Source organism: Callithrix jacchus, chromosome 10, assembly GCF_049354715.1.
Source record: "Callithrix jacchus isolate 240 chromosome 10, calJac240_pri, whole genome shotgun sequence".
Classification (NCBI taxonomy): domain Eukaryota; kingdom Metazoa; phylum Chordata; class Mammalia; order Primates; family Cebidae; genus Callithrix; species Callithrix jacchus.
Genome location: NC_133511.1, coordinates 127268381 through 127280488, shown reverse-complemented (window position 1 = coordinate 127280488; position 12108 = coordinate 127268381). Strand labels below are relative to the sequence as shown.

At 47.0% G+C, this 12108-nt stretch overlaps 1 protein-coding gene across 36 annotated transcripts in view; it reads right to left on the bottom strand.

Moving 5' to 3' along the window:
- Positions 1 to 12108, bottom strand: part of PPFIA1 (PPFI scaffold protein A1) — a 122382-nt gene that overhangs the window by 51279 nt on the left and 58995 nt on the right. For 21 of the 36 annotated variants that reach the window (XR_013523577.1, XR_013523578.1, XR_013523579.1 and 18 more), the window contains 7 exons: positions 10684 to 10818; positions 9707 to 9781; positions 9178 to 9261; positions 7048 to 7179; positions 5459 to 5521; positions 4433 to 4512; positions 3570 to 3705 (listed from right to left, as the gene is read on the bottom strand). Coding sequence is in view for 29 of the 36 variants with exons in the window: in XM_009008655.5 (XP_009006903.1) it covers positions 3570 to 3705; positions 4433 to 4512; positions 5459 to 5521; positions 7048 to 7179; positions 9178 to 9261; positions 9707 to 9781; positions 10684 to 10818 (705 nt within the window). In the remaining 7 variants the exon portion in view is untranslated. The remainder of the gene's footprint in view (positions 1 to 3569; positions 3706 to 4432; positions 4513 to 5458; positions 5522 to 7047; positions 7180 to 9177; positions 9262 to 9706; positions 9782 to 10683; positions 10819 to 12108) is intronic. The other 15 variants (XM_009008649.5, XM_009008650.5, XM_017978355.4 and 12 more) reach the window with 1 other exon arrangement.

Below are 12108 nucleotides of genomic sequence, written 5' to 3'. Positions count from 1 at the left end.
TTGTAAAGGAGCATATACATTGTGGTCTTAGGTTTTTTTTTCTGAAAGTGCATTTAGCAAAGAACTAAGATATAAAACTATATAGAATTTAATACACATGTGATATACACATACATCAGAAAAAAACTGGTAATAAGTTAACACTAGCAATGTCTGAAGGGTGGGTTATTTGATGTAGTTTTCCTTTTCTTCACTGTTTATCTAGAAGCAGGGGCTGTAACTGTCAAGAGATCCTTGAGATGTCGATTCGGCAACCAGAAACCTCTGCGGCAGGCGGCTCTTTCTGCCTGAGTATTACTCACGCCCACTGGGCTTGTTCCGCCCACTTGGCCTGGCAGGCTGGACTTGGCTCATGCTACTGGCCTGGATCTCACACCTGCGAAAGGGGAGCCAGGTACGGAGTGGCAAAGGGTGTGTGAGCAAATGAGCATGGGGTCCAGCCACTGTACACTGCCAGGCACGCTGGTTGCTGTAGCAGGGCGGACAGCTACACATGTGCCATCAGAATGCACAGGGAAAGTGTGTGCCGGGACCTACGCAATCCCCCGACGTGTGATTCTTTCATGCCGCCTCACTCTTCAAGCCCTTAACACCTCTTCTCCCATTCTCACTCACAACCTTCCCATTTCATGAGACAAAACCAGAGCCTGCACTTGGCCATCCTCTCTGAGGCCAGCTCCACCTGCTGGGCAGCAGCCTCAAGCCCTGGCTCACACCGGATCTCCGGCCATCACGGCTCCCTCTCTGGGTAAGCAAGTTCCACTGGCTCGTCCCATTAGCACAAGGACATTTTCTCCCCCATCTCACCTTAAAACACCATGGCAGAAACCAAGGCCTTTCCCCCCACCCCACCCGGGCCTCTTTTCACCTACCCCTCCGCTGCTCTGCTCTCAACTAGAGTAAAAGATCCCAGTGAGCCGCCTCCATACTGTCTGCCTCTCCCCACTTCTCCAGACCTTGCTGCAGGCCAGCTTTGAGCGCTTACTCCCCCGCCAGCTGGGCTATTCTGTGGCAGTTCCAATGCGCTCCCCATCACTAAGGCTACCAGCTGTCCCTTGGTCCCGTCTCCCACCTGACCTGGCCCATCAGTAAGTCGGGCTCCGCTGCTCTCCTCTCTTCCCTGAGCACCGTGCCCACTTGGTCCCAGGACCCTACCCCTCGCTGGTCATGCCTCATCTCATTCCTTCCCAGTCTCCCCACCAATAGTCTTGGAGTGCCCCAGAGCTCCATTCTTATGCCTCGTCTCCATCCACAGGCATCCATGGGATGATGTCATCTTGTTTCACGTTTCTCAATACCACCCACACACTCAAGATGCTTTAATTTTCATCTCTAGTTCTAGGTTTCTTTCTTAGGTTCCAGACTGGAATATTCAACAGCCAACCTGCCACCACCCCAGACAGCTGATAGTCCTGTCCACCTGAACACGGCCCTGGCTCAGTTCCTAGTTTCCCCCAAGCCAAGTCTTCCTCGTCTCAGGAAACAGACTCCATCCTTCCAGCAGTTCAAGCCCGAACCATTGGAGTCACCTCTGACTCGAATCTTTCCTTCTCGCCCTGGATCCCATCCCTCAGTAGGTCTTGTTGATGCTCCACAACAATACACTGAACGCTCTGCATGTGTTCCTTCTCCTTCCTCCTTCATGTCCCTGCGCAGACGTCACCCTCCCCATACCGTATCCTTGGCATCTCTATTAAAATCCATATTCCCCTCCTTACCCTACACCGAGTCCCACTTCTGTGTGTATCACCATCTGACATAATGGGATGGTTTAAAAATACATCCACAAACACACTCATCCCTTTAAGAGGTGGAGGATGATTCTTGCCCCAAACCCAAACCCTGAATGTGGGCAAGACTTAGCACCTCACTCAAATGAACAGAACAGAGAGGAAGTGAAGGTGGTGGATTGTAAGACCAGGACTGGAAAGGCTGTGGGCTGCTTGTATCACAATGCAAGGACCCTAGAGCAGCCCTGTGGCCAGGTCCAAGTAGGTGATGGCCCCGAGGCCTCCTGCCCCAGTGGGTCTTTCTGTAGCTGCAGCCTTGCCAGACAGAACCAGGACTGTCCTGCTCTGCTGCTCCTGGGCTCACAAGAGTTATGAACTACGAAATGGTCACTGTTTTAAGCCACTGAGCTCCATAGTGATCTGTTACATACAAAGAGTCAACGAACGCACACTACTAGACTTTATCTGTGGACAGCCTGTGTCCTCTGGGATGGAGGTATTCTTCCTGTTTCACTACACACTGCTGCAGCCCTAGGTCTACACAGTTCTGTAATGGGGCCTGGACCAAACTAGCTGTTCAATGAATATGCGGGCTAAAATTATACTTAGGTGTTTCAAAACACATGCAGGTGAACAAAGCAAGAAGGTATTTAAACATTCAAAGTTGAATTCTTTTCACTAAATGAGGAATATATGTATTCATTTACTTCTTTTATTTTTTAGAAACAGGGTCTTATTCTGTTGCCCAAGCTAGAGTGCAGTGGTGCAATCATAGCTCACCACAGCCTTGACTTCCCTAGCTCAAAGGATCCTTTGACCCCAGCCCCCAGAGTAGCTGGGACTACAGGTGCAGCTTTTTTTTTTTTTTTGAGACAGAGTCTTGCACCTTTGCTCAGGTTGCTGGGCTGGAGTACAATGGCACAATCTTGGCTCACTGCAACCTCTGCCTCCCAGGTTCATGCAATCCTCCTGCCTCAGCCTCCCAAGTAGCTGGGATTACAGGCCCAGCACATCACCACTCCTGGCTAATGTTTTGTATTTTTAGTAGAGATGGGGTTCACTATGTTGGCCAGACTGGTCTTGAACTCCTGACCTTGTCATCTGCCCACCTCGGCCTCCCAAAGTGCTGGGATTACAGGCGTAAGCCGCCCGCCCAGCTGCTAATTTCTGTATTTGTAGAGACAGGGTTCTACTATGTTTTCCAGGCTGGTCTCAATCTCCTGGGCTCAAAGGATCCTTCTGTCTAAGCCTCCTGAGTAGCTGGGACTACAGGTACACAGTACCACACCCAGCTAATTTCTTTTTTCTTTTTTTTAAAATAAAGACAGGTGTTTCCCTATGTTGCCCAAGCTGGGCTCAAGCTCCTGGCTTCAGGTGATCCACCCGCCTCAGCCTCCCAAAGTGCTGGGATTACAGATGTGAGCCACCTGTGCCCGGCCTACTCATTTATTTTTAATCAGTACTCTAAATCCATATTTATTATCATTGTATTTAAAAGTGACTATTTTTATAAGAATTTCTATTAAAAGAGGAAAAAAGAAAAACTACAGAGGCCAGGCATGGCGGCTCACGCTGATAACCCCAGCACTTTGGGAGGCCAAGGCAAGAGGATGGCTTGAGGCCAGGAGTTCAGGACCAGCTTAGGCAACAGAGACCCTATCCCTTAAAAAATACAAAAACAAAAACGCTATTTTTAAAAAATGCTCTAAAAGCTAAACTCTTAGCCAGAAAACAGAAAATGAGGGGAGAGCAAGAAAGCAATGACCTATCAACATGTTTATTCCAAAGCAGTCTCAAAAGCACAGGGTAAAGCAGAGGGATCTCACACAAAGACCTTGCCTTGGAAGGCTCATCTCGAAGGGCAGCCAGGCGGCCTTTCTGGGGGCGCCGCAGCACCGAGCTGCTGCTGTAGGAGTCTGCGTGACCGTCTGCCATGGGGAACCTGAAATCTGGGACACTGCCCAAGTGGGGTCGGCTGAAACATAAAAAACAAGAATGCTCATGATTAGAAGAAAAAGAAGGAAACTCTGAATCTCAGTCAAGGTAGAAACTAACCATTTGGAAAAGGTCTCCAAGGAGGGCACAGCTCTCGCTTACCGCAAGAGCTACATGTTGCCCACTCCAGGCCAACAGTTTACTCTCTCAGCCCTACCAGGTGGAAAGCTGTGCAGACGGCCATGGAGATGAGCCACAAGGAGCCCAGCTGCCGAGGATGGGAGAGACCCAGATCCCCTGAGACCTCCCCTTGGGTCCAGGTGTCCGGCTCTGCATTTCTGCTCCACTTTCCCAGGGCTGATGAAAAACACAGCCATGCTTCACTGCTGGCCCTCAACTGCTCTGCAACTATCCACCCGTGCCAGCATCTGTGTGTGAGATCTGGGGATCTGTCACCCTGCTCTTACATCAGCAGTGTCAAACTCTGCCGGGCACCTGAATTACTATATCCAAATATTCGCTCATCACTCCCCACCTTCCAAAACTCTGCCTGTATTTTTGAGTTTTGCCAATGATGTGCCTCCTCAGTACCAAGCTCTAAGCTTTGCGTTATTTGACTCTTCTCTCTTGCTGCCTGCTAAGCTACAGGCTCCTTGAGGTCACACCACCAGCCACATCCAGTTAGTCTGCCCACACAGCTAGAACTAGGCCCCTTGTATACAGACAACAGGGGTTGACAGCAGGCTGCTCACTGGTTAATACCATACCCATGATGAAGTGAAGCACCTCTTAGTCTCATCTGGTCTAGTTCGGCCCTCAATGCTTCAATGTTTAGGACAAGCTGATCCTACAAAAAAGCAAAAATCTTCCCTTACTGCTCTTTCAGATTGTAAAACCACCTGCTCAAGTGTGCTCAGATGTTGGGCATGAGCATCAGAGGACACGCCAGCAGTCACAAACACCAAACATTTTAGTTCTGGGAAAAGTTTCTCCCAGAGCACTGAAGTAACATAAACACTCAGACTGCCATGTTCACTTTGTAAGCCCTAAAGAATGAAAAGCTGGGTCCTAGTCACAGAAGAGCTTTGAAGAGGATAAACACCAAACCATTAACAATTATTAGTTTTGCAGAGAAGCAGACTCTTTCAGGGGCAAAGGGGAAGAATATTCACTTTCTCCTGTGCGTCTCTGTATTGTGGTTATCTCACATCAAGTGTCAAGTATGCATTCATCCCTGCGTCATGGTACACTTGATCTCGTTTCTAGAGCTGTGCTGTTCAATACTGGCCACATGTGGCTACCGAGCCCTTGAAATGGGTTAGTCCAAATGGGGATGTGCTGTGACTATGAAATACACAGCAGAAAAAGAATGTAAAGTAGTCCATTTATGTTTGTATTAACACATTATGAAACAATAATATTTTAGATATACTGAATTAAATAAAATAGATTTTACCTATTTTTTTTTTTACTTTCTAAAATGTGACTATTAGAAATATAAACATTATATATGCAGCTCATATTATATTTCTGGTGGCTAGCACTGTCATTGATGCTATTTTAGCTTCAAATAAACCCAGCAAGGACTCCGAATTTCTGAACGTATGCATAGCAAGACTCAAAATACACCTGAAATACACAGGCAATCAACATACAAGCCTAGAAACTTATGGCAGTGGATTCTGAGAGCCACAAACCAAGTTATATCCACTCTGCCAGATACCTATAGTAACCATTATCCTCATCAACTCAGTTCACTGGGCTCTTAATGGATTTAGAGAAGACTTCAGTACCTTGTCATGTTGTGTTTCTTCTAATTGCTTTTTTGCATTCTCAACTTCTCTTAGTAGAGAATTCTGAAAAAGACAGATAGTCCTTTAGTGTTTCTTAAAAAATGTCCCATTTAAATATATAGCATAGCTGTATTTGTTAAAAAATAAAAATAAAGTAGCACAGAAAGGGAACAGCGCAGAAGAGCACACCAGCAAGCACTGCTACAGTTCCAGAGTTAGACGGTGAGGCTGCGACGACACCTTCTCATCATGTGTCTTACTAACGTAACAGCTACTCCTCACTGACTCAACTTTCTACGTTCATTTTAACCAGTTAAACTGGCTGATACTAACTTTTAGACTTTATAATTCCTTGGTCACTTGGGAAACCTGAATTTAAGTTTCAAATGTATAACTAAAATCAAAGATAAAAAACACCGCCCTGTTAAGGCTGACCCACTGATCAAGGAGGTGAGTGGGATAGTGACACTATGGTCTCTGGAAACGTCCTCCATGCTCAGCACTGTGTAAATAAATGTGTCATGCAGTGACCAGGAATCATTAGTCTCTGAGACGAGCAGGACCCCAATCCTAACAGCCAATCTCAGGGCAGCTTCTGGGCCTCATCTCTAGGGACACTGCAGTCAGGACAGGCTTTATCAAATTGGAATCCAGCTGCTGCTCATTAGAGCTTCTCTGACACAGATTCTAGGATATCCCTTGGCTCCATTTGGTTTCCGTTGATTGAACCCTTGCCAGTACACCATACTCCCTAAGTGTCCTGTTTATAAACGACACAGAAATTTTTCTTTTTCTTTTTTGAGACAGGATCTTGCTTTGTCACACAGGCTGAAGGACAGTGGCACACTCTCGGCTCACTGCAACCTTCACCTCCAAGGGATTTTCACGCCTTAGCCTCTTGAGTAGCTGGGACTACAGGCAGATGCCCTCAGGCCTGGTTAATTTTTGTACTTTCATAGTAGAGACAGGATTTGGTCATATTGGCCAGGCTGATCTTGAACTCCTGGCCCGAACTGATCTGCCTGCCTTGGCCTCACAAAGTGCTGGGATTATAGGCGTGGGCCACCTTGCCCAGCCAGAACTTAACTTCTAATGCATGAACAATAAAGGGGTGAGGGTGGGGCCCACAAAATGATTCTAGTGCAGGGGGTGGCAAACTAGGACCTGACAGCTAAATCCAGCCCACTGCTTGTTTCTGCAAATGAATTTTATTGGAACATAACCACACCCGTTCATTTACATGTTACTTATGGCTGCTTTTGTGCTAATTACTTGATTGGCATACAATTATTTCATTACTCCTAATTACTAAAAGCCTAAAATATTTACTATCTGGCCCTTTATAAAAATCACTTACCTACTCCCATTCTAGAGAGTAAGCAAGATAACTTCCCATACATGCAAATGGGGCGTGGCCATGGCAAACAATCAGTTAATTCAGTGACTGGCTAACTATGTGTACCTTTTCCACTTTAAAGAAAAATTCCCATTTTCGGGAATTCCTACGCACGCCTGCTCAGGGGCAGATGAGCAATCTTTTGGTGGAGGGTGGGAAAGCTCCAGGGATGTCCATGTTATCTATATCCTACCTTATCTTCCAAAGCAGCCATTCTCTCTTTAAGATGAAGTTGAAGCCTCTCATTAGATTCTGAAAGCAGCTTGTCAACAGTGTCTGATAAACGTTTATTATGTTCTTCATTCATTTTTTCTCTTTGCCTTGCCTAAAAAGCAAGAGAAACAAAGACTTACAAACCTCACGTAAATGCACGATCACTATTTTAAAAGCACAAGGACCAACCAGGTGAACCCCACACGTGCCCACCGCTCCCCCATTTGCCATCTTGAGGGGACTTTTGCATGGTGACCAGAACCGACTCATGGACATGGGGAACACAGGACAAGTCTTGGAGAGATCATTAACTGGAAGGTCCCACTGCTCTTGCTACAGGACTCCTCAGGAATGTCACTAGTTGTTAACTGTCAGAGAGACTTAGGGATCAGACTTACAGCAGATATTTAAGGGGATTGGCCTGTCTCCACGCTAGTAGAGGAATTTCCCTTTGTATAAATAAAAGCCTGGGCCTGGATTTGGGGAGGAAGGGTGAATTTAATTTACAAAGCAAAAAAGTTTAAAAATTAGTTTTGAAAAGAGAAATTGGTAGAGCGAGAGAGACTTTCATATTTTTTCTTTATACCTCTACACTGCTTAAATTTCTCATAATGGAAATTTATATTCAAAAATTTAAAATAATTACCTTAAGTAATTTTAATATGTAATAATAAAACTGACATGTCTGTATTTTATAAAACCATAATCAAGTTCACAATTTAAAACCTCTGTTTCTCGCTCCTGAATGAACACAAATGACGGGCAGAAGGGGACAGGAAGTGTAGTAGGCGGCACCCGTCCAGGTGGCACCTCCATGCCCTCATCATCCAAGTGCGCTTGTAGCGCTCAGAGGGCTCCTCCCAGGCAGGGGCGGTGGCACAGGGTTCCGACGTGCACTCGAGTCATGCTGCCCAGGCAGGAGGAGAAAGCCACGAGGCCGTACCACGGGAGTCAGCAGAGCATTCAACCCCCGTGCGCCAGTCTCTGCACTGGAAAGACATGGGTAGTGACCTCTCCTTTTCTCATAAGGTCTAACAGGTAGCAACTATCATTACCTGAAAGGGCCCAGCACATCATGTGGCATACAGAGTATCTCATACTTTTCTAAGGAAAGATAGAATATCCTTGTGCTTATTTTCTGTCAGCATTTAAGTAATTTTTAAAGAACACAGCTTAAAGTTCAGTGCTGTGTCTGGGTGCATGAGTGTGCGCTGTGGAAGGGGAGGTGGAGACTTCCTAACATGCACCCTCTCACTGGGAGTCAGAATCGTCATTCCCCGGAAGCTTATTTGACTCTCTGCAGGGCATGGCCAAGAATACAGATTTCTGGTGAAAACAAAATCTCGTAGCCTTAAATTAATGGTATGAAGTGGGCTGATGTGGGGGTGCAAGGGTTCTGCAATCTGATGCTGCACGCTTCCCTTCTCCACCTACTTGTTAAAGAGAAGTCCACCCCAAACGCAGGCCTGGTGCCGGCTGGCCCTGGGACTGCTCTTGCTATCACTTTTTCCTGGATGTTCCAAACTGACATCTGCCCAAGTCTTCCAGGAAAACGATCTTAGATTCAACGGGCAGGAGCCTCTACTGCCACGCTCTTTCCTAATGCTTTTTACCGTCGCTCAATTACAGTGTTGCTCTTGCTCGGAAATACTCACTCCAACACACCACTGTGTTTGGAGTATTTTAACTTGGGACAGGTCAGGTCTCTGATCTGCACCTGGGACTTCAGTGCCATATTCTAAGCAAGCAGACTAATCATCCAGGACAATGGGCCTGCCTCTACATTTTGTGGGGGGGGGTCCCCATGATGGTGCCACAGGTCCCCTCACAGGCTACTGGACTTCACAAGCGAGAAGCGCTCTGGACATGAGGATCTAATCTACCCTCTCAAGTTCTGCCTATGAGCTCAAATTTCTTCCGCAGCTTCCAGTACTGGCTGAAAACTGCCACTGTGTGGGATGTACGCATGAGCGGACAACTCGGGCGCAGATGAGCTGGAGAACCAACATCGCAGTCGTGGGTGGGAGGCCCTGAGCGAGCTCCCCACAGCCTGAGCAATGCCCTTGCAGTCCCCAGCTCAGTGCTCCCGCCCTCCAGGCTCAATGCTCACCCGCTGCAGTTCTTGATTCCTCTCCTCCAACTGTGCTTCCATCTGCCGTAACCTTTCTTCAATGTTGCCGTGTCTCTCTTCAGCCTGTCAGCAGAAACAGCATCAGCCAACCTTATCCTTACACTTCATCGGCGACATGCTGCACACTGCTGCAGTGGCAACAGGCGGAGCATGCTCTGCGTGGACTGCTCCACCATGCCAAATGGAAAGCACGCACTCGCATCCATCAACACAGCCTACGGGCTTCACGTGCTGGGCCGTGACGACTGTTCCGCCATACCAAATGGGTCCCATCCATCAACAAAGCCTATGGGGCTTCATGTGCTGGGTCGTGAGGTGGCTAGCCCTCTTGTGTTGGTGATTCTGAAGCATGGCTGCTGCTGGCGACTGACTGGGTGCTTCCCCACAACCCCTATGCCCAATCTCAGTGGATTCGTGATTATCCCCACCCTTTGACTGCTCTGTTTAGTCAGCATGGAAAGCAGCAAGCAGTGGCAAGCACAGGCAAGGAGCAGTGCACCCATTCTACCTTCCTAAGCTTGGAAGTAAGTTCCAACAGTTTAGCTTCCTTAGCAGCAGAGCTCCCAGAAGACAAAAGGTCAGACTACAAAGCCGACAAGGGACAGGAAAGATAACAGGGGAGAAAAAAAATTGAGACTTTAAAAGCAGATCATGAAGTGGGAGGAAAAGTTATCTTACAGCTGTTAGCAACAAACTTGCTAGAAGGAACAGGTCTGTGAGCCCTAAAACCATCTGAATGGTCCAGGATGCGCTCCCCAGCAGCTTGAAAAGCTTGAGCCAGGAGAGTCAGGATGACTGCCCAGGAGGGGCCTTGGCTCCTGCTGCTCACCTGCCTGGAGCTGCAGTGCTAGGCACCCCTTGCCCGGGAGGGCTAGGGGTTTGCCCAGTGCTGTGCTCCCTGGTCCTCGCCGATCCCAGGACCTATGACCGCACCTGCCTCTTTAGCTCTTCTACCATGAATGGTGAGAACTGGGAGGAACTGTGCCTTGCATATGCCTAGCCAATAGTTGTTGAACAAATGAATAAATACTACTTTTAAAAAAATATTTTTAAGCAATTTCAAAATAATGAAATTGCTTAAAAATGTGTTTATTAAAATTTATCTCGATGGTGTTTTTAAAAAAGTGCCATCTTCCTATTTCTGAGGAAAAACTACCCTTCTTTTACAGACGCTTCCATCCTATGCTTCGGCTGGCGACTGAAAACAATTCTAAGAAGCAGAAACTCTTCGATCACACATGCTGTGGACAAACAGCACACACCAGGACAAACAAAACCGAGGGAGACTTCAGGATAGAAGCATCATGTCTGGCATTTACAAAGTGTTCCAGTCTCAGATCTCAGATGAAGGAGCACTCAAACCAAACCCATGCTCTTCCCTGGATTTAGTGCACTGATGGAATAAGAACAGTGACAAACAAGGTACATAGACAGGGCACAGTCACAGGCCTGGCAGCCGAACCAGCACTAAGCTCATAGCACCACCTTGGAAAGCGCTGCCACCCTCTGGGCCAGCTCCGCCTCCACCTCGGGAAGTGTCTCCGCCTTCCTCAGTGTCTGTTGCAGCTTTTGCTCTGCCAATTCCAAGCGCTCCTGTAACTGGCGGTTTTTATCTTCAGTCTGTAAAAGGTGAGCAAAGCATCAAAATGCAGCTTATCTTCCAGCTGTATCAGTTTTTAATAGACTGAAACTAACCGAAATGCAGGTATAGTAAGGCCGTCATGATAGAACAGCTACAGTGCTCGTATTTGCTTCTGGGTCAGGTTTTTTTTGTTGGTTTTTTTTTTTTTTGAGACAGAGTCTCCCGCTGTCACCCAGGCTGGAGTGAAGTGGCACAATCTCAGCTCACTGCAACCTCTGCCTCCCGAGTTCAAGCAATTCTCCTGAGTAGCTGTGATTACAGGTGCACACCATCACGCCTGGCTAATTTTTGCACTTTTACTAGAGACAGGGCTTCAGCATGTTGGCCAGGCTGGTCTTGAACTCCTAACCTCAAGTGATCCACCTACCTCAGCCTCCCAAAGTGCTGGAATTACAGGTGTGTGCCACTGTGCCCAGCCTGGGTCAGGTTTTACTGCTGTCAGGAGTACATGCCTACTTTCCTGGGCTTGATTTCAATGTGCAAAACACCTCTTGCCAAAGTATTTGCTTTTCCTAAATAACTTCTAAGAAGCTGTTTTTTTTTGGCCACACAGGCTGGAGTGTACTGGTACTCTTACATGAGTTAAGTATGGTTTACTAAACCACAGGAGACACATTTCTCACTAGAGACTTCATTGCTTTCGTTATTTTAGAGATGGGGTCTTGTTCTGTGGTCCGGGCTAGAGGGCAGTGGTGCGATCACCGCACACTGAAGCCTCGAAACTCCAGGGCTCAAGCCATCCTCCCTCCTTAGCCTCCTGGGTAGCTAGAGCTACAGGCACATGCCACCATGCCCAGCTAACTGCTTTTTAAACTTTCTGTAGAGACAGCGTCTTGCTATGTTGCCCAGGCTGTTCTCACATTCCTGGGCTCAAGCGGTCTTCCCCACTCAGCCTCCCAAAGTGTTAGGATGATAGGCACGAGCCACGGCGCCTGACCAAGACTTCATTTCTTGTACTATTCATTTAGCATGCTGTTCCCACTTAGTAAGAAATAGCCAATTACCCTGAAGTTCTTTGCCACTCTCTGCTCCTTTGGTAAAAATGCTAACAAGCAGTAACTTTTAATTAAAACAAAGGAAAAAATTGAGGACGGCAGCGCCACAAAATGGTTAAATCAAATCCTACATAATCGAAACCTGTAAACTGAACTCCCACGTCTTGAACATAATATTCTAAGGTCATAAGAACGATTTATTTGAACTGGATTTCCAACATTTTCAACAGTAAGAGTAAACGGGCCTGTAACCTCATTGATAATTAACTGAAG